The sequence below is a fragment of the Acanthochromis polyacanthus genome, chromosome 17 (genome assembly GCF_021347895.1).
Source record: "Acanthochromis polyacanthus isolate Apoly-LR-REF ecotype Palm Island chromosome 17, KAUST_Apoly_ChrSc, whole genome shotgun sequence".
Lineage (NCBI taxonomy): Eukaryota > Metazoa > Chordata > Actinopteri > Pomacentridae > Acanthochromis > Acanthochromis polyacanthus.
The window spans coordinates 36,543,247-36,565,105 of NC_067129.1; the positions used below are offsets into that span (position 1 = coordinate 36,543,247).

The 21,859-nt window shown below is 41.5% G+C and overlaps 1 protein-coding gene across 1 annotated transcript in view; it reads left to right on the forward strand.

Annotated features, from left to right (window-relative positions):
* Positions 1–15,633, forward strand: part of tiprl (TIP41, TOR signaling pathway regulator-like (S. cerevisiae)) — a 54,694-nt gene extending 39,061 nt beyond the window's left edge. Inside the window, exons 10-13 of the mRNA XM_051937700.1 lie at positions 1,035–1,109; positions 2,387–2,429; positions 13,236–13,365; positions 15,090–15,633. Of these exons, the coding sequence (XP_051793660.1) occupies positions 1,035–1,109; positions 2,387–2,429; positions 13,236–13,365; positions 15,090–15,213 (372 nt within the window). The 3' untranslated portion in view covers positions 15,214–15,633. The remainder of the gene's footprint in view (positions 1–1,034; positions 1,110–2,386; positions 2,430–13,235; positions 13,366–15,089) is intronic.
* The last annotated feature ends 6,226 nt before the right edge of the window (positions 15,634–21,859 follow it).

Consider the following 21,859-nt stretch of genomic DNA (forward strand, 5'->3'; position numbering starts at 1 on the left):
ATTTCGCCAAGGTTGGCAGGTCTGATAGTGCTGCATCTCAAACAATTGGAATATGTTCTTTTTTTTCAAAATTTTACTTAAATGGGTACATTTTCGTGTATTCTATATTCATACATGTGAAGTGAAAAACTTTAAATCTTTTTTTTTAAATTTGATGATTATGGCTAAGCAAATGAAAATCAGAAATCTAGAATCTCAGATTATTAGAATATTTCCTAAGATCAAACAAAAAAGGATTTACATTACAGATGTCAATGTCAAAAGTTATAAACATTTATACACTCAGTACTTGGTTGAGGCTCCTTAACCAGAAATAACTGCATCAATTCACAGTGTTTTGGAGGTGATCAGCCTGTGGCCCTTTTGACAGCGGTTAATGCTTTGATAGCAGCCTTCTAGTAGTCTGTATTTTTAGATGGTGTTTCTTATCTTATTGGGTGTTTTTTTTTCTCCTTAGCCCACATGAGTTGCTACTGGCATTGTCTCTGACTCAGTAACAGCTTGATATTAGGAATGCGACAGTTGTAGCCTCTTTATTGAAGACATCTGTACTTGGTGACTCTTGGTACACTGACACCAGCCTCAGTCCAGGGATTGTCTTCTGGACAACTTTGAAGTCCCCCCCCCCCCCCCCCCCCCCCCCCCCCCCACCACCACCACCACACACACACACACACACGATTTTGTTATGTATATTGTGTAAATAGTAGTTTACTCAAACTTGAAGTGAACTATTCTAATATTTTTAGATATGTCTTTACTTTCTTGAGAACTTCTTTAAATAGAAAATGCTTAAAAACGTTTTACTGGGTGCATAATGAGTAGAATATGTTAGATTTTAGGTTTCTTGACCATTGAACTCTCATTTCACATATGAAAATGGCTAAAAAAAAATGTAAATTGTATAAATTGACTATGAGGCTTGAAAAAGAGATACCACAGAAACGAGTTGCTCTGGTATGTCATGACACAGCAGCAGCTTATTGCAGCTCTGGTTTCCATTTTTTAAATATGTCTTTATTTTCCTGCTACAGGTTGAGGCCCTGACCATGTCAGAGACTAATTCAGCAGCACTACTGGATTCAGCTGTCTGTCAGAACACATCAGAGGTAAGACACTGTCTCTTAATCAATGATCATTTAATTAGTAGTCAGTCTTAGCAATGTTTGGTCCCCCACCACTCCACGTTACAGTGTCCTTGGGCAAGACACTGAACCCAAAGTTGCTTCTGATGGCAGGCAAGCAAGCACTTATTCCAGTGTGCATGTTAGTACTTGTGCAGAAGTACATGGGGAGGAGGAGGGGAGATGGGGGACTGGAGTGGGAGCGAGTGAGCCTGCAAATCTGCCACAATGTGACAAATAACACTAATGCATTTTTCATCTTTCTGCTGTGGATGGTCTGCTTACAAATGAATTTCATTTACATGATACATCCTGGCAGGCAAAACAACAGTTTTTGTTTAAAGTGACCACTGTTTGAGGTCATACATCTGTCAGCCCCAGCATTAAAACCATGTGCCTAATATGTGCAAGTCCATTTTGTGTTGTTAAAACAGCCCTGACCTGCCAGGGCATGGACATTGGACCTCTGGGGGAATCCTGTGGGATTTGACACCTGGACTTTGGAAGTGCATTTTTTGGGTTTTGTTGGTTGCACAGCAGGTCCTCTTTGGATCCCACTTGTTCCTGTGCTTCTTTTGGATGCTTGATCTGATTTGGATCTGAACAGTTTAGACACAGAGTTCACGTCTGGAGCTCTTAGTAGTGTCCCTCGAGCCACTACAAAAAAAAACGTTTTTCTTGTAAGTATCATCCACATTAATGCCAGTGCCCAGGGGTTCCCAGTAGAACATTGCATTGCAGTAGACTGCACTTTACCTGTCGGAGGTTATAAAGTTGTGGCTATGTGTTAGTTACTTGTCATAGGCGTGTGTTACACTAATGTTTCCAGTAGGGCTGCACCTAACGACGCGTCGACGCGTCGTCTGAGCACGATACATCATCAAAAGCGGAAGTGAGCGCGCAATGCAACAGAAATTCCCTTCCGACTGGAGCGCGGAACACGGATAAACGTCGGCGCGGCATCGTGCATGTATTATGTATGCACGCTGCAGCGCGGATGTCCGCGTTCTATTGTAAACATGGATTTCAGCGTTTACTATACAGCTGTATCTAAACGCGGACATCCGCGCTGCAGCGTGCATACATAATACATGCACGATGCCGCGCCGACGTTTGTCCGTGTTCCGCGCTCCAGTCGGAAGGGAATTTCTGTTGCATTGCGCGCTCACTTCCGCTTTTGATGACGCATCGTGCTCAGACGACGCGTCGTTGGGTGCAGCCCTAGTTTCCAGACACCTCACTTCCTAAATGTTTTCTTGCAGGAGTCCTCCGGTGTAGCAGCTTCTCATAAACAGCAGTCACACAGTAAGTCTGTTTCATTCAGGACTCCTACTCTCCTCATAATATCCCAGAAATTGCAATGTGTTTTCGTCTGTTAACTGCCTGGTGGTCTGCCTGTTTTGTAGTCATCACTGTCGTCCGGACTGAAATATTTCATCAGTTGCTGAACATATTGCCATGAAACCTTTAGAAGCTGTCCCTTTCAGGATGAACTGCAGTACATTTTCAGGTTTTTCTAACATGTAAGCATTTGACCTAATTTACATCAGCATGATAGCATTATTATGTTGAGCTCTATTGTGTCTGCAATACATCCTCACAGAGTTGCTAGTATGCCTGTCTTAGTCTTTTAAACACATAATTTAAAATCATCTTGGTATATACTTTTTTTCCCCCAGGTGTCTTCTTCATCTAGCATAAACAGACTAGTAGCCAGTAGAGTAGTAGTATAGTAGTACAGGGTGGGGAAGCAAAAACGTCCCGTCAGGTAAAAACAACTATAAATGGGTATGACTTTTTTTATTCTTTGGAATTTTGAACTGATTTCTTGAAGAACACAAATTTAAAGTTTTCAGAACATGTTTATTCAATATGTCCTCCATCAGCCATGATGAAGGCCTCAATACAGCCTCTGAAAGAGGCACAGGCCCTCCTGATATCCTCCTTGGGGTAGGCCTCCCATTCCCTGGAGAATGCAGCCTTAAGTAAATCCATATTGGCATGAGGAGTGGCATTAGTCGTCAACTCAGTGGCGCCCAACCAGAAAAAATCCAGGGGGTTTAGATCAGGTGAGCTCAGGAGCCAAATGCCTTTGGGCCAGAAGTTCGCCATATTCTACTCACAGAACTTTTGGACCTTGTTTGATGTGTGAGCAGGAGCCCCATCTTGCTGCCACACATAGTTGTTGTCAGGGTAGGTGGTCTTCAGCCAGGACAAAACGGTGTATCTCAGAACTTTGTAGTACACGTCAGCCCCAATTTTCTGATCTGGCTTGAAGAAGTAGGGGGGCATCTTATTGCCATCTGAACCCAAGACTCCCAGGACCTCTTGGTGCCCAAACTGGATTATCTGGCATGCTGGATGCGGCGAATGGTCCTCTCACTGATGCCAACAATCTTGGCAATGTCCTCCTGAGGGATTTGGGCATCCAGGAGATCACAAACCCTATTGCGTTTTGCTTGTTGCTTGCTCGTTTCACAATGCACCAAGGTCTGACAAATACTAAAAAGATTGGTTAAAGGTAAGGAAATTTGATTTTAATTATTGTTTTGATTACCCTCACCGTTTGGCAGGACATTCAAATTTGTCAATAGCACATTTTTGCTTCCCCACCCTGTAGTCTGTAAGTTTCAAATTTTGTAGTTTAAAGTGTATAGTCAAATATTTACAGGTCAATAACAATAATTATAATAACAATAATTCCATTTATTAGAATTAAAAGGCATTCCCTCCACTTCCCTCTGGCATGTGCCATACTGGTACTTTGGTTTATTTGTCTGGATTTACAAGTATTTGTCTCGCAAGATGTCTATGTAGGTTCTCGTTCATCCAGGTCATGGTTATCCAATCCAACGTTGTTTAAATCAATCCACTGGACTTTAAGAAAGTTCCTTGAAGACATTTCACCTCTCATCCAAGAGGCTTCTTCAGTTGTGATGGTCGTTGGTGTTGCCTAACGGTGGTCATTAGCATGAATCTGCTGAGTCATCTGCAAACTCATGCTAATGACCACCATTAGCACACGAGGGCTCAGTGACATCTGTGCATTTCAACGACCCCCAACAATACAACAACCATCGTTGAGAAGTCAGATGAATTTTGGTATTGGTCATTGGAATAATAGCCCTGAACACACCTCACAGAGGTTTAAAAGCTGAGGCAACACCAACCACCACCAGAACTGAAGAAGCCTCTTGGATGAGAGGTGAAATGTCTTCAAGAAACTTTCTTAAAGTCCAGTGGATTGATTTAAACAGCTTTGGATAAGTATTTGTCTCTTTAGACTGTTCCGAGTCTGTGACTACTGCGTCTGGAAAATTTGTAACTGTTGAGTTTTTTAAAAAAAAATTGCTTACCTCCATACAGCAAAGAACCAACAAACAAGATACTTCAAAACCTGGACAAATATTAGTAAAACGGAAGGGAATGTGAGGCATGTACAGCAGAAGTGAGTATGTCCCACTGGAATATTACCTAAATCTAAAATGTTTAGGGCTCGAGTGATCCAGAGCCTTCTTCAAATTTGGTCAGTGTTATCTAACAAAGTTTGTGATAGAAAAGTTTTACTTATTTCAGTGTTTCATCATGAAAGCAGACATTGTTGTAATTCAAATACAATTTTCCAGTCTGGCTCAAGCTGGCCTGAACATATCTACATGTCAATATTGAGGTATAATTGTGGTGACACTGACTGGACACAAGAAGTCAAACCTATGTGACAAACATTTTTGATTTAGGCTAAATTTATATGCTGTGTTCTACTCTAAGAAACAGGAACTTTATGCATGTTTGATGTGTTCTTGTTCTGATCGCCATATGGTGGACACTAGAAGTGAAAAATGCGCTGAATTTCTATGTCCACCTCCAAGGGTTTTTTTCTTAAGCGCAGTCCATAGAAGTTAACGTTATGCACTCTTCATGCTGTTAGAAACTCTGATTAACACCAATGGTGTTTCACCATTGGTGGTAATCAGCCATGTCTGAAGCAATTGCCTATCTATTTTTTTTTTATATTTCTATCATTTTTTAAAGAAATATTTACAGAACAAGGAACAGGGGAAGCATATTCCCAACATCAACAAGAAGAATAATGAAAAAAAGAGAATTCAATAAATAAATAATAATACACTTACATACACACATGTACAGTGGGTATGGAAAGTATTCAGACCCCTTGGAATTTGTCACTCTCTGTGTCATTGCAGCCATTTGCCAAAATCAAAAAAGTTCTTTTTATTTCTCATTAATGTACACTCAGCACCCCATCTTGACAGAAAAAAATAGAAATGTAGAAATTTTTGGAAATGTATTAAAGAAAAACTGAAATATCACATGGTCATAAGTATTCAGACCCTGTGCTCAGTACTGAGTAGAAGCACCCTTTTCAGCTAGTACAGCCATGAGTCTTCTTGGGAATGACGCAACAAGTTTTTCACACCTGGATTTAGGGATCCTCTGCCATTCTTCCTTGCAGATCCTCTCCAGTTCTGTCAGGTTGGATGGTGAACGTTGGTGGACAGCCATTTTGAGGTCTCTCCAGAGATGCTCAGTTGGGGTTAGGTCAGGGCTCTGGCTGGGCCAGTCAAGAACACAGAGTTGTTCTGAAGCCACTCCTTTGTTGTTTTAGCTGTGTGCTTAGGGTCATTGTCCTTTTGGAAAGGTGAACCTTCGGCCCAGTCTGAGGTCCTGAGCACTCTGGAAGAGGTTTTCCTCCAGGATATCTCTGTACTTGGCCGCATTCATCCTTGCTTCGATTGCAACCAGTCATCCTGTCCCTGCAGCTGAAAAACACCCCCACAACATGATGCTCCCACCACCATGTTTCACTGTAGGGATTGTATTGAGCAGGTGATGAGCAGTGCCTGGTTTTCTCCACACATACCACTTAGAATTAACACCAGAAAGTTCAATCTTGCTCTCATCAGACCAGAGAATCTTATTTCTCATAGTCTGGGAGTCCTTCATGTGTTTTTTGGCAAACTTTATGCGGGCTTTCATGTGTCTTGCACTGAGGAGAGGCTTCCGTCGGGCCACTCTGCCATAAAGCCCCGACTGGTGGAGGGCTGCAGTGATAGTTGACTTTGTGGAACTTTCTTCTATCTCCTGACTGCATCTCTGGAGCTCAGCCACAGTGGTCTTGGGGTTCTTCTTTACCTCTCTCACCAAGGGTCTTCTCCCACGATTGCTCAGTTTGGCTGGACGGCCAGGTCTAGGAAAAGTTGTAGTCATCCCAAACTTCTTCCATTTGAGGCAGCCTGTTGCAGCAGCTCTGACTCAACTTTCTCCTTTTTGTGTATTTTTCCCCTCTTGTTTTTTTTTGGACTCATCTGACTTTAATCCTGCAACGTTTTAGTTGTGGTACTTCTGGTGGAATTTTGTTGATCATAGCGGAACTTTTCTTTGTTTACAATGCTCACGTACACACGCGAGGAACTTCTCCAGCACCGTAATGGAGCCAGTTGTCCCTCTGCACGCATACCTGAGGAGATCTGGAGGGCTACGCGCAGAGGGAAGAAAGCCGGCTCCAAAGTCAGAGAGAGGATTGAGAGGGACAGGAAGATTTAAACCTTTTCTCCCATCCATCATTATGGGGAACTTGAGGTCACTCGCCAACAGATTGCGCTAGTGAACAGCCAACGAGTCTACAAGGAGAACAGCCTGCTTTTCTTCACAGAGACATGGCTGCAGGGGACAACGCCAGACAGCGTGATCGACCTGGGCGGCTTCACGCTGGTCAGAGCAGACTGGGGGACACAGAGCGGTAAGAGGAGAGGAGGGGGACTTGCTGTCTATGTGAACTGCAAATGGTGTTGTCCCGGACATATGACTGTGAAGGAGAGTGTCTGCACCCCTGATGTGGAACTTTTAGCGGTGGGATTACGTCCGTATTACCTACCACGGGAGTTTTCACACACCATCACTATGGCTGTTTATATTCCGCCGTCAGCTGCAGCGGCCAGCGCCTGTGATGTTATCCACGCTGTGATCGCGGGACTCCAAACCCAACATCCCAGCGCCCTCATACTGATCAGTGGCGACTTCAATCATGTCTCTCTCTCTCTCCTGTCCTGACGACCTTCACACAATACGTGGACTGTGCTACGAGAGGGAATAAAATCCTGGACCTCCTGTTTGCCAGAGCTCTAAAGATAGTAAGAGTTGCGACACTCATGCTCTCGCAGCGGGGCGGTCACGTGGTTCATGTAAGCCTGAATAGTTCCAAACAGGCAGCGTTGTCATTTCCTTCTATGGGACTGAGAGTGGCGATTTCACGGTTAAAAAGGAATAAATTCACACCTCCAAGTACTTGTTTGATTATTAATTCATTGGAGTATGTATGTAAATGTCAGTTTTACATTTTGAGCCGTAAGGTGACATATTAAAGACACTTTTGGGGTTTTGGAGGGAATGTTTCACTTTCGTGTTGGCATGGAAAATCGACTTTTACACAGAAATGTAAGGTGATTGAAGATGTTAATTTTTGCCCAGCTGGATTATTGTATTTCCAGACAATGTCTATATTTCTCTGATTCACTTACCCGTAGTCTGGGAGTTATTGAAAAGCAGAGTAACAACATTCAGCAGACAGTGTCCAGCCACTTCTGATGAGGCAGGAGTTGACTCACTATGACCATTTTAAGACATACACAAAATATATATTCAAGAATAACAACTCATTATGCTTTGATGAATGAAATAGTATGTTTTATTGACAATGGGAGAAACAATGAGGGTCTTCGTGTCTTCAGTGAGGGCTCTCGGGGATACTGGCGGATAGATAGGTACGATAGATATTAATAAATATATTTGTTAAATACTTACAAGTATAAGTTTATGCATTATAAAGGGTCTCATATAAAGGACGTAGTCTTGACAATTAAAAAGAGGTAGCGATGTAGCTAGGCAGCTTTTAAAGAAGAGCTAACAAGCACATGGCAATGCCTGAAAGTCGGTCATCTGCCAATATTCACAAATACAGATAAATGTATGCACCACAAAGGGCTTCTGATATAATATAAAGACGTTAAAATTAAAAAGAGGTAGCGACTTATCAACAATTAATCCGTCAATATATCCCTGGAGATAACTTCACAACTAACAGCAGAGTCGAGCTGAAAAAAAGTAGCAGAAATTCGGTCGTCTACCATGATAAAAAATATATATAATTACGCTGCGCAAATACAAATAAAGCTCAGCATATGCATCATAAAGAGCCTCTGATAAAATATAGGCAGTTGACAATTCAAAAGAGGTAGGCATTTCATCAACTTAACTCCACATATACACAACGACCTGCAGTGCAAATGAACGGTGGCTACACTGTCGAAGCAGTGCTTGGAACTAAACAAGCCTCCACAACCCGGAAGTAGACTGCAAAGCGTACAACGGCACCCTATGGGAGTGTCGCAACTCTTAGGCTGAATCCCAAACCGCCCCCTACACACTATCCCTACACACTACCCCTCCGTTTGCGCGTTCCCGCGGAGGGTCCTCCATATTAAGGGCCGTCCCAAACCGCGTAGTGCGGAGGGAGAGTGGACTGTTCAGCCCTTAAATAGCGAGTCTGCATCGATGCTCACTCTGGACAACTTTTTCAGGAAGTGCAACGTCAAAAAGGAGGATGAAACAAACATATTGATGTGAGCTCCACATGCGTCCTTTATTTCTCCCACGCCTTTCTCACACTGACAGAACATCACAAAAAGAGTGGTGAAAAAAGATAAAACAAAAGAAACAAATCTTCTTCTCTGCTGACGTTTGATTTAATTGTGCACCCCCTGACACCTTAAAATTTGAACACAACTGACAGAATTCATTTATTCATTTGTTGGATTTGAAATGCCAGATAATAGGATTGGAAAACATGTGAGTGAAAAAAAAGTGGGACGCTTTCGTCTTCTGGAAGCAGCAGCGATCCTTGTTAGTTGCAACCTGTGCCACAGCGCTACAGCCATGTACAGTAGGCGTCTTTGTGTTACCATGGCGATGACGTCTTCCGTTTTCCGGTGAGGCGACAGGGCATCCCATTCCTGACGATCGTATTTATACCCTTCACCTTCAATAATAGGTGCCCTCTACAGCTGCGAGTGTGACTTCTTTTGGAGTGACACTCGGTAGTGTAGGGGGTGTGTGTAGGGGGCGGTTTGGGATTCAGCCTTACTATCTCTAGAGCTCTGCTGTTTGCTAACGTGAAGCTCTTCTTCTCTCCCTCCTCTGGGGGAGTCAGTCCTCATGGTGGCCGCTTGCTGTTCTACCAGCGGCCTGTAGGTGGTATCGAGGTGAATCAACCTGAGTCACCTCGATACCATCTACAGGCCGCTGGTGGAACAGCAAGCGGCCACCATGAGGACTGTAAAGGTTTGGACTAAGGACACAGCGGAGGCGCTTTAGGAGTGCTTTAGTGTGCTTTAGTGTGCTTTAGTGTTCTTTAGTGTTCTTTAGCTTCTAATTAATTCATTTTTTTGTAATTAATATAGGACCACAATGGAAAAAAGAAGAAAATCCAACCCTTAATTGAAGTGCATTTATTCAGTGGGGAAAAAAATCATACATTAAAAAATAATTATTTTACATCAAATCATATGTGCCAAAATTATTAGCACCCTTGATGTTCACACTTTGTACAACCCCCTTTTGCCAACAAAACAGCACCTAATCTTCTCCTATAATACACTTTTCAACAACTTTCAGTTTGAGAGTATGCTTCTGCAAAAAAAGTTTAATTTATTTTTGTGTGTGTGTATATATATATATATATATATATATATATATATATATACACACTTAAAAATAAATGAAAATTTAAAAAAGGAATAATAAAGTAAATTAGGAAAATAAAGACAGAGGGGAGGGTCTTGGAATGAATTGCAAGCTTTTGCATCACAATAATAGGGTATCACAATGACAATAGTAGTTAATGTTTATCTATTTCAATGGCTAAATACACACACACCATTTTCTCTACCGTTTTTCTGCTTAATCTTTTTGGAGTCTTATAGAGTAGGTCATTTGCTCTAGAGTATGCAGCTGCTTAACAATGCTGAAAAAAGGGGCTGTGGTAGGGCAAGTTATCTGGAGCCAATGTTTTGTGATAGTTTTTTTACTTGCTACCAGCAACATTTCGAGGAGGTAAGCATCATTTGCATTCATACCATCAGGGATGATCCCAAAATAGAGAATTATAAATGTCATGCTTATACTAAAACCTAGGACCTTTGATATAGTTCTTGACACCTTACTCCAATCGACCTTGATAACGGGGCAAGACTATAATACTAGTGTGATCAGCCATGACCTCTCCACATTCCCTCCAGCAGTTGTGTTGGGTGTCAGTTTGTTTTGATTTCTGTTTAGGGGTGATAAAGAATCGGATTAGGTTCTTCCAACAGAAGTCTTCAAGTCTTTGAATTGGTGGAGGATACCTGTGTTTTCCAGGCACTCAGCCACATGTTCTGTGTTATTTCTATATTCAGCTCTCTCTTTCATCTTTGTTTCACATATTCTGTAGAGTCCATCTTCAGAGAGGTGAGGCCGTGGTATAGCTTGCTTAAAAGTCCTTTATTGTTGCCAAAGTTATAAGCGTCCATGAATATTTGAGTGACTGCAGATGGACTGCATTCTTTTATTGCTTTACAAAAATAATCTTGTAGCTGCAAGTACCTAAAGAGATCCTGTGTCCCCAAGCCATACATCTCACATAAGTTGCTGAAGCAAGGAAATGGGGCATAGATATTAAATAAAGTTACTTCTTTTCCATCTAATTTTCCTTTACAATGAATCTATCCTCCTTGTGACCAATTTCAGTTTCAAACTGAGTTGCATTTGTTAATAATATTGCCACTCCCCTATTTTTCCCATTTGTGTATGAAGAGAAGATGTTTTTGAAACCCATTTTTTTTTAAGTTTTTCATGTTCAGATCCTATAAGGTGTTTTTTTTTCCAGAAAGCAATGTCTGTCTTCTCTCCTTTTATTTTAGTGATCATTTTGCTTCTTTTGATAGGGTTATTTAACCCGTTCACATTCAGGGAGAGTATATGATAGTGTTTATGCTGCATTTAGTTTTTTAATAACTGTACTTGTGATACCCCAGACTCTCGAACTAACTGAAAAGACAGCATAAAACAAATAAATAAAACAAAGTAAATAACTAAAGTACATACAAGAGCTGTACTTCAAACAACAAAGCTGTTATGTCGCTTTGGCCAGTAAGGAGAGTGGCCACTAGGTGGGGCCCCTTGGATGAAAAAAGAGAAGGAAAAAAATTTGTGGGTCTTAGTCTTTAGTCTGCAGGCACCAGCCTTGCCAATTATTAAAGAAAATGAAGGAGGGATTTGACCCAGTTCTGTGAAATTACCTTATTCCAGTCTGCTGAGTGGTGTATTCCGTGTCCATGTTGTGAAAGAAAAACCAAGTCTCCATGTTGTTACTTAGAGAATATAGAATAGGCCCATGCTTCTCATGCTTAGCCCGCCACTGGTCCTGGCTCGCTCTCCGGTACCCCTTCAGCCTGTCTCGAATCTGGTTCTGGAACTGGTGCCGTCTTCCGTGGTGTCTGGTCCTGGTTGTCTCCCATAGCAGCAGCTCCGCCAGCGTCTCTTCAGTTATGCCCTTACTCCTGGTCCTGCGGGCGTCTCACCCACTGTGAATCCCCATTTCCTCAGGTCATCTGCTGCTTGTGCAGCACTGTTAAACATGATGGTGCCAGATTCAAAAAACTCTGTCATCCGCGTTAGTAGTGTCTGGAAGCGTGTGCTGTTCTCCATCAGTACTTTTTTTAATTGGTACACATTCCTTCCTCTTATTCTGCACAACTGTGGCATAATCATGGTCAAGGTACACCCGTCGGTTTTGGATGTGAAGCTCCTTTTTCCAGGCAGCATGGAGAATTTTCTCTTTAACTGAGAACCAGAGAAAATGTACTACCATTGAACATGGTGGGGCATCTGCCGGTGGTTTCGGTGCCAGGTCAGGTCCAGACTCTACCCCCAACTCTGATTTGACAAAGTTCTCAATGAATGCTGCCGCCGAGATGCCCTCTGCACCCTCCGAGACGCCATAAATCCTGATGTTACGTCGCGCCTGGCCCTCCATGTCGGTCACCTTCTCTTGTAGGGCCTGCTGGTTAGTGAGCAGCTGAATGAGGGCCTCCTTCACATTGATATCCCATCTCTCCATGTCGACCATGTGTCCTTCCAGCTCGCCTATATTTTCCACTGCTCCTTCAGTCTGGCTTTGTATCCTGTATTTTACGGTTCATGTCTGTCGTTAACGCGCCAAGTTTTTTTTTTTTTTTTTTATCAATGTCCTCCAGGAAACAAGTACAGAATTCTGAGAGGTCTCTCTTTAATTTGACTTGGAGTGTTGCCATCCCTACAATCAAAACTTCACTCACTGTCTTTCTAATTAAGTCTAAGGTTTCGTTTTCTTTGCGGATGCCATTTTCCTTGGCTGGGTCCTCCCCTGCTGTAGCTTCTTTCTTGGTTTCCCGTTCATTATTGTTTCATCGTCCGTATCCTCCTTTCTTAACCTTGTCCCCACTCGTTGAATTGTTTTTTACTTGTTTCGAGACCTGTTGTCAGCTGAATTAAGGTAAGCTGGTGCCTGGAGCCTCAAGGTTCTAAGCTGCCATGCTGTTCACCGCGCCACCGGAAGTCCCCACTTGCCTATCTGTTTTTGAGAGGAAATAGGACACTGTCCATGGCTTTATTCTTGGCGGGTAGCTCCTGTGGCTTTGAGGACTAGTGCTATAGCTCTTTCTTTGATTGTTGCTGCATAGTATACTCTCTCTTTTTTTTTTTTTTTAACTATTAATAGATTTTCTAACTTGTGTGATCATGGTTGTATTCACTTTTGTTGCTCTGACTTTTTGTTTTGGCACTTCTATTTTCAATAGTCGCTGAAAAATATGTCTTTGTCATCTTAAAATGAATACAATTTATATAAGATGATATAGTTGTGCATCATTTTGTAAGCTCTCACCCTTAAGTACAGCATATTTTGTTGCCTTTCAGATCAGTTCCAGTTTCAGACCACATACTTCTTCAGTTCCTGCATTTTGTCATCAGGGAAATGAATTGAACTGTGACCCTGACATGTCTGTGTGTCCCCAGGCTGTGGCTATGAGGAGCTGAGTGTATCCATGTTAGACACGGTTCCCCTCAGCATACGCTCCAACATTGAGCTGACTGACCTCAATGCATTCTACAAACAGCTTCAGGAGCATCTTAGCAGAAGTGACAGGTTTGGACAGTGTGCCTGCGTCTGTAATCAGAAAGATTACTGAAGAGTGAATCCAGTGAACATGATTACACTAAACTACATAATGTTCAGAAATAATCTTTTTAAGTGAAGAGTCTGAGTAATTATGACAGTGGATTCACAGAGTTACAGTCAGGTCCATAAATATTTGAACATCGATAACATTTTCAGCATTTCATCTCTGTACACCACTACAATGGATTTGAAATGAAACAATGAAGATGTGCTTTAAGTGCAGACTTTCAGCTTTAAGTTGAGCATATTTACATCCAAATCAGGAGAACAGTGTAGGAATTACAACACATTTTATGTGTGCTTCCCACCTTTTTAAGGGACCAAAATAATTAGACAAACTAACATAATGATAAGTCAAATTGTCACTTTTACTCTTTGGTTGGGGGCTGCAGAGTGGCTTGGTGGTTAGCACGATTGCCTTGCTCTTTACTTGCTTTCACAGTATGCTTGGGGTCATTGTCCATCTGCACCATGAAGCGCCGTCCAAAGAGTTCTGAAGTATTTGGCTGAATATGTGTACATAATATTGCACACTTCAGAATTCCATCCTGCTGCTTTTGTCAACAGTCACATGATCAAAAAATATATGAGAACTAGTTCTATTGGCAGCCATACATGCCCACGCCATTACACTATCACCACCATGCTTCACTGATGAGATGATAGGCTTTGGAGCTTAAGCAGTTCCTTCCGTTCTCCATACTCTTGCCTTCCCATCATTTTGGCTGTTTTTGCTATCTCTCTGATGGGTTTGTTTTGATTTTTCAGCCTAATGATGGCTTGCTCCACTGATAGTGACAGCTCTTTGGACTTCATATTGAGAGTTGACCTCAACAGATTCCAAACGTAAATACCACATTTATCTGCTCTGTGTAAATGAAATAAGGAGGTAATTACGTGTACCTGGCCATGAAACAGCTGAGCAGCCACCTGTTCAATTACTTTTGCTCCCTTGAAAAGGTGGATGGCATTTCTAAAATGTGTTGTAATTCCTCCTCTGTTCACATGATTTGGATGTAAATACCCTCAAATTAAAGCCGAAAGTCTTTCATTTCAAATCCATTGTGGTGGTATACAATGCTGAGTGCTAAGAACTGTGTCAATGTCCAAACATTTATAGACCTGACTACGTTGCTCTGAAAGTAGCATATTTATAGAACTTCCTGTTGTATTGAACATTTCTCCCAAAATACTCTGGACTCCTATGTTCATCAAGATCAAAACCCATGTAACCAAATAAAGAGTAACAAGCCTGATCCACTGCCAATGTGCTAATGCCAGGCACCAGAGAACAACCCCGGAGAGCCCATGTGCATACAAGAATGTTTCAAAGCTATCTGGATAAAAGAGTGACCTACACAAAATTAGCCAAGTGGTTTTAATGTTGTGGTTTATTAGTGTATTTGCTTGTATTGTACACCTGTACTCCCAACAGTTTTTTTTTTTTTTGAGAAAGTGTGTCTTTAAAGGAATTACCTTTTACTAAGTGATGTTCCCCAATTTTAGAAACCAGATGATCCACTGAAATTGTTTAAGTTTTTGCCACTTGAGCATAGAAATCAAGACCCGTGCTACAGTATAGTAGTTCTTTCTGAAAAATGCTTATCAACTTGCGTAGACTATTGTCGGCACGTAATGTGATACTGTGTAGCATCACTGACTGCCTCTCTGTTTCTTCTTGTCCCCTGGAGTGGATCGCTCAGTTTGCAGAAGATGAAGCAGTTGAAAATGAAACCAAGTGATGCCAAGCTGAAGATCCTGCAGCACCTCTCTTTAGTCGAGCTGGACAGGAAAGGCCTCCTTCGACTTATTTGAGGAAGAGCAACAGCTGTAAACTGCTTACAGAATGAGTGCTTTTCTGTGGCTATCTGATTTGGCTGCTTCTAGATCTCTTGCAGAAGCCCTGAGGGCACGAACTGATCAGATGCATCCAGATCAGATGTTTCTAAACATATCAGTCAGCAACTGATGTAAATGGGACCACTATTTCTGTCCTCTTCCAGGTCATAGTTCTATTTTAGCTTTGTGTTCTTTGCCTCCTGCCTGTGTTTCCATAGCTCTCCTCATTATTGATCGCTTTCAACTGCAGCTACACTGTGAAAAATATGGCTTTATGGCTGGTCGAAACTGCATGTCAGATGGCCAAATGGCTTAAAAAAGCCCCACCATCTGTCGGGTAGTGGGTAACTGTATTGTACATTGTAACTTCAAACTATTAAACCATTTCTTACTGCAGCCATTCTGAATGGTGTTTGACTGTATGACTGCTTTTCCCTGTAATGACACACATTTAGCAACTCTACTGCAAAGTTAATAAGACTGAGTTATGACACACACATGGCACCTGGTGACTCTCTGCAGAACCTTCCTGTCTGTGGCGAAGCAGGCTGCAAACCAGACAGTTGCACAGTATGTAAGCACCAACATAGTGGCCCAATAGGACACCTTCAGTCTTTCCTCCAGGTGGTTCCTCCTCAGCACTGGAAGGAATTAAAGTCTCTGCTGTGCCTTTTTAACCAGTGCTGCTGTGTTGGCTGTCCAGGGGAGGTCCTCAGATAAGTGAGTCCCCAGGAACTTGAAGAAAGCCACTCTCCACAGAAACCCCTTTGATTCTTTGATGGATAGTGGAGCATGGTCCCCCGTATGCCTCCTGAAATCAATAATAGGATAATAGCTTAGGTTTTACTCGATTACATTAATGTTAAAGTTGATATTTACAAGAAATATGTTAACTGCTACTGTGTAAAGGGAAGACTGCTGTTAAAAAAAATAAATACAAAAACTTTTTGTTTCAAGTGTTTGCAAACCAAATGTTTCTGTTGCTATCAGCCGAAGGCTGAGACTCATGTGCAGGGCAATGGAACACAGCAGGCAGGCATACAAAGCAATAATATTTATTGTATTTGTCGGAATCTTACAAAGGAACTACAAGTATGGCTCTCACACACCTGATATTTCATTCTCCAGAGACCATCTGGTGATGGCGTGGCTGGCGTCAGATGACGCTCCGAGGAAGACCACAGACACAGTCGAAGCATGTCAGCAAGGCAAAAACTCTCTTTTCCTTACATAGTTGTCAGTTTAACAAGTAACGCTATTCTATAGTAAGAAACGACAAAATTAACATAATCCATCAAGTCCAGGGACCTACATGAGGACTCTGTGGACTTCAGATTGGCGTTCAAAATGATCATCCGAGATCTCTTCCTGCCCAAACCCAACTGTCGGTGGCAGCCTCCACCTGTCAGTGGATCTCCAGCTTCCTGACAGACAGCAGCTTGTGAGGTTGTGCATCTTCACATCCAGCACCCGCATCATCAGGGATGTGTGCTCTCCCCACTGCTCTTCTCCCTGTACACAAATGACTGCACCTCTTCACACCCCAATGTAAAGCTCCTATATCTATATCTATATATATCTATATAGATAGATAGATATCACTGTATCTCTGGAGTATAGATATATACTATCTACCTATCTATCTATCTATTAATTACTGCTGTGAAGCGATTCAAATTTTTAATCAGATTAATCACAGAGTTGCTGTGGATTTGTTAATATTATCATCTGTATTAATCACATTTCATTTTGCATGTGCAAACAGACTCAAGAAAGAAGATATATATATATAGATATCTCTTATCTATATATATATATATATATATATATATGTACTGCCAAAAGTATTCACTCACCCATCCAAATAATCACAATAAGGTGTTCCAATCACTTCCATGGCAACAGGTACATGAAATCAAGAACCTGGGCATGCAGACTGCTTTTACAAGCATTAGTGAAAGAATGTGTCGCTCTCAGGAGCTCAGTGAATTCCAGCGTGGAACTGTCAGAGGATGCCACCTGTGCAACAAATCCAGTAGTGACATTTCTTTGCACTCCATATATAGCTAGCAGTAAAATTCAAACAGTATGTAGATTAGCATAACAAGTATACTGAGGGCGATGCAGAGTTGACTGGAGGAAAAGGGGAGTTGGAAGTGGAGGGCTGGAGGGAGGTCAGCAGCAGCATCCCACAGTGGACATGGTGGAGACTGGACCAGTTGGTGGAACATCAACTGCAGATCGGAAGCATCCAGCTCTGGGACCAGGGACACTCTGAGAAATAACACAGGGGCAAACAGAGTGAATGTAATGCAATAACGGTATACATATTAAATGTAAAGGTAGATAGAGAAGGGCTCAGTGCATCCAGAGAAGTCCCCCAGCAGCCTATAGGCCTATAGCAGCATGACTAGGGGCAGAACGAAGGGACGTCCAAGAGGGAGTCAGCTGTGCATTGAAGACACAAGCAGAACCCCTCAATCAATCTTTATTTGTATAGCACTTTTCCTCCGATGAAATCGCACCACAAAGTGCTTCACAACATTAAAACATTGAAAAACATTAAAATAAAAACAAGAAAATCTTTCCCTCCCACCCTGGGTATGTACATATATATCTGCACACACACACACACACACACACACACACACACACACACACGTGTGTGTGTGTGTGTGTGTGTGCCCATGTTTTTGCTATAGTGTGGGGACCAAATGTTCCCACAACTGTAGGAAAACCGAAAACTATGTCACTTGTGGGGACCTCATTTCGGTCCCCACAAGTTTAAACAGTGTTTTCTTGGCCATGTTGTTGTTACTGAAAAAAATAAAAGTGCAAAAACGTTTCTTTAGGGTTAGCCATTGTTTTGGTTAGGATGAGGGTTAGGGTTTGGTTAAGGTTAGGGTAAGGGTTAGGGGTAAGGGTTAGGGGTTAGATATGAATGGGAGTCAATGGTATGTCCCCACAATGATAGCAAGACACACACACACACACACACACACACATTCTCACTACGACTGTATGGAGACATGGCATGGCACCCAGGGTCATGGAAAACGTCACACACTCGTCGTCCACACTGGGAGGAGCTGCAGGCCATGACCGCCGGGGGTACTGGTATGTGGGCCCTCCAAACCCCAACAGACAGGGGGACCCCCACACCGAGGTGGGAAACCCCCCATCCAACCAGAGCGAAGGGACCCGTGGACAGAACCCCCAGCAGCAGACCAGATGCTGCAGCCAGTGAGGAGGATCCCCCAGAGGAAAGACTGGAATTAAAAAAAACAGCAAAACTTTAACATATAAAATAAAGGAGCTGTATGATAAGATGAATAAAATGAACAGTTAAAGTAATAAAAATAAATAAGATAATGGATAAGTAATGATAAGAACATAAGAAGGAATTAAAAGGTCAGTTAAAAGCCTGATTAAAAAGATGTGTTTTTAACCTTCTGTTAAAAACATCAACAGTCTCTGCAGTCCTGAGGTTCTCCGGCAGGCTGTTCCACAGGCGTCACTGTGGGTTTTAGTTCTGGCTTGTGGTATAATTAAAAGGCCCCTGCCAGAGGACCTCAGGGTCCGCGAGGGTCGATATGGTAAAAGAAGATCAGATGAATAAGAAGGCGCAAGATGGGGCCCAATCTTCTTGCCCCCCCCCGCACACGCGAAAATGACGTAAAAAGGAGGCCAGTTTTCACCGAAAAGTGAATGGAGGATGCTCCAGCAACATTTGAGCATACTATGGTTCAGAGATTAAAAACAACGTGTATACAACAGAATAAGGAAATTATGGCGGAGATAACAGCAGAAGAACTGAATAAAGCTATTTCAAGATTGAAAACTAATAAGGCTCCGGGATCAGATGGATACCCGTCTGAATGGTATAAAACATTTAAACTCCAAATAATACCTGTGCTGCTTAATTGTTTTAACCATACATTGAGAACAGGGGAAGCCCCCCAATCATGGAAGGAAGCGGTTATCTCTATCATCCCGAAAGAAGGTAAAGATAAAAAGGAATGCAGCTCATACAGACCAATTTCAGTTTTGAATATAGATTATAAATTATTTGCTTCAATCCTATCTAAGAGATTGGAATCTATTGTACCGGAGCTGATAGATTTAGACCAAACAGGCTTTGTACTAAATAGACAGACACAGGATAATTTAAGGAGAACGCTACAAGTGATGAGTCATATTATATCAGAAAACACCAGTGCAATGCTGGTTAGTCTGGATGCCGAAAAGGCTTTTGACTCAGTGGGTTGGGAATATCTGTACAAGGTACTTACAAGATTTGGCTTCAAAGATGATTTTATTAAATGTATTAGAGCGTTATACTTATCACCAACAGCCAGGATTAAGGTTAATGGACACTTGTCGCAAACCATCTATTTGGAAAGAGGGACTCGCCAAGGCTGTCCCCTTAGCCCGACTTTATTTGCGTTTTTTATTGAACCCCTGGCCCAAGCAATTAGAGAGGACTCTGAGATAAAAGGGATTACGATCAGAGGAGAGGAACATAAGACTTGCATGTTTGCAGACGACGTCCTGCTTTTTATTACAAGGCCTGACTCAAGCATTGCTAAATTGATGTCCCTCCTAAACAAATATAACTCATATTCTGGGTATAAGCTAAACATTCAAAAAACACAAACCCTCACATATAATTATACCCCCCACCCAGAAACAAAAAGGAAATATGATTTCAAATGGGATTCGCCCAAAATAAAATACTTAGGAATAAACCTAACTAAAGACATGTCAAAACTTTTTGAAAGCAACTATGGCCCCATCAATAAAGATATCAAATCTGACATTTCTAGCTGGACCCTCCTCCCACTAGATATGAGCAATAGAATAGAAATAATTAAAATGAATGTGTTGCCAGGGCTTCTTTATCTCTTTCAGTCTCTCTCTTTGGAGGTACCTCAAAAACAATTTGATGAGTGGAACGCCTGGATCTCAAGGTTCATTTGGAACAATAGAAAACCTAGGGTTCAATTTAAGATATTACATTTGAAAAAAGAGAAGGGAGGAAGAGCCTTACCATGCTTACAGGATTACTATTATGCCGCACAATTGAAGCCCGTAATATACTGGTGCGCTCCAAATTATGAATCTAAATGGAAATTTCTAGAAATCTCACAGCTAAAAATTCCAATACAATCTATAATAGGAAATAAAAGCCAAGCCGAAAAACATTATAACAGCTTAAATAAGTGGACTTTGTTCACCCTCAAGCTTTGGTTTAAGGTCTTGAGGAAGTTACAAATAGAGAAGCAGGTTGGGGTCTTGAATTGGGTAGCATATGATCCAGAATTTGAACCTGCTAGATTAGACAGGGGCTTTAAACAGTGGGTTAAGAGAGGTATCACATCATTTTGTTCCCTCACCTCAAACAACAAATTTCAGAGTTATGAGTCAATTTCAGACAAATATGGATTGGAAAAACAGGACTTCTATAGATACCTGCAAGTCAGAGACTATTATAATAAAAAACTACAGACCAAAGAGGAGGGGGAATATAATCTGATTTCCATATTTCATGATGTGTATCAAAAAGAAGACAACAAAAAGTTGGTCTCAAGGATATACGGAAGTATACAAGCTTCTAAAAATCATTCTACGACATACATTAAACAAAAATGGGAGAGGGAGCCAGAAACACAAATATCAGAAGAGACTTGGATGGAAATATGTGAAACACAAGTGACCACTGCAAACTCAAGATCGTTGAGAGAGTTTGACTGGAAGAATGTAGTGAGATTTTTTATAACTCCTAAAATAACAGCACGGCAAACAGGCGTACAGAGCCGAGGTGTTTGTTGGAGGCAATGTGGTAACTCTATGGCTAATCACTTTCATGTGTTTTGGGCCTGGCCGAAAGTCCAACCATACTGGAGGGAGGTGGCAGCTGAGATAAATAAAATAATAGGGGTGGATTTAGATTACTCTTTTGTTACTTTATATCTTGGTAAAATACCAGATACAGTTCTACATAGGGACAAATATTTATTGAAAATACTTCTGGCAAGTAGTAGGAAAGCTATAACCCGGAAATGGTTGCAGTCGGACCCTCCAACATTGGACCAGTGGCATGGGATCATTAAAGAAATTTATTGCATGGAGAGACTTACTTTTGTTTTGAGACTCAAACTGGAGAAAGGTATCAAACGCTGGAAAAGATGGATTGTGTATGCACCTTGAATGATGTGACATTATAATGTGATGTATGTGTAAAAGAATCTTTGATGTAATTGTGACACCCATGATGATCTCATGTTCTGTTTGTATATGTAAATGAATAAAAATTAAAAAAAAGTAAAAAAAAACAAAAAAACAACGTGTATACCAGAGTCTGTTGCGATCTCACGATCCTTGTTTTAAGCAGACACTAGTGCCATTCGTCCATGACATTGTGCCCATTATATAGCCCCACCCAATAGAGCAGATTCTTTCATCCATAACATCAAAGCTATGCCAGATATATTTGCTTCCTGGATTGTTTAACAATGTTACACTGTTTTGACAAACTCTGTTTCCAAACCTTTATTTATTTGTCAATCAATATAATGTTTATTTGGCAATAAAGTCTATATAATGTGTACTAGGCCTACAG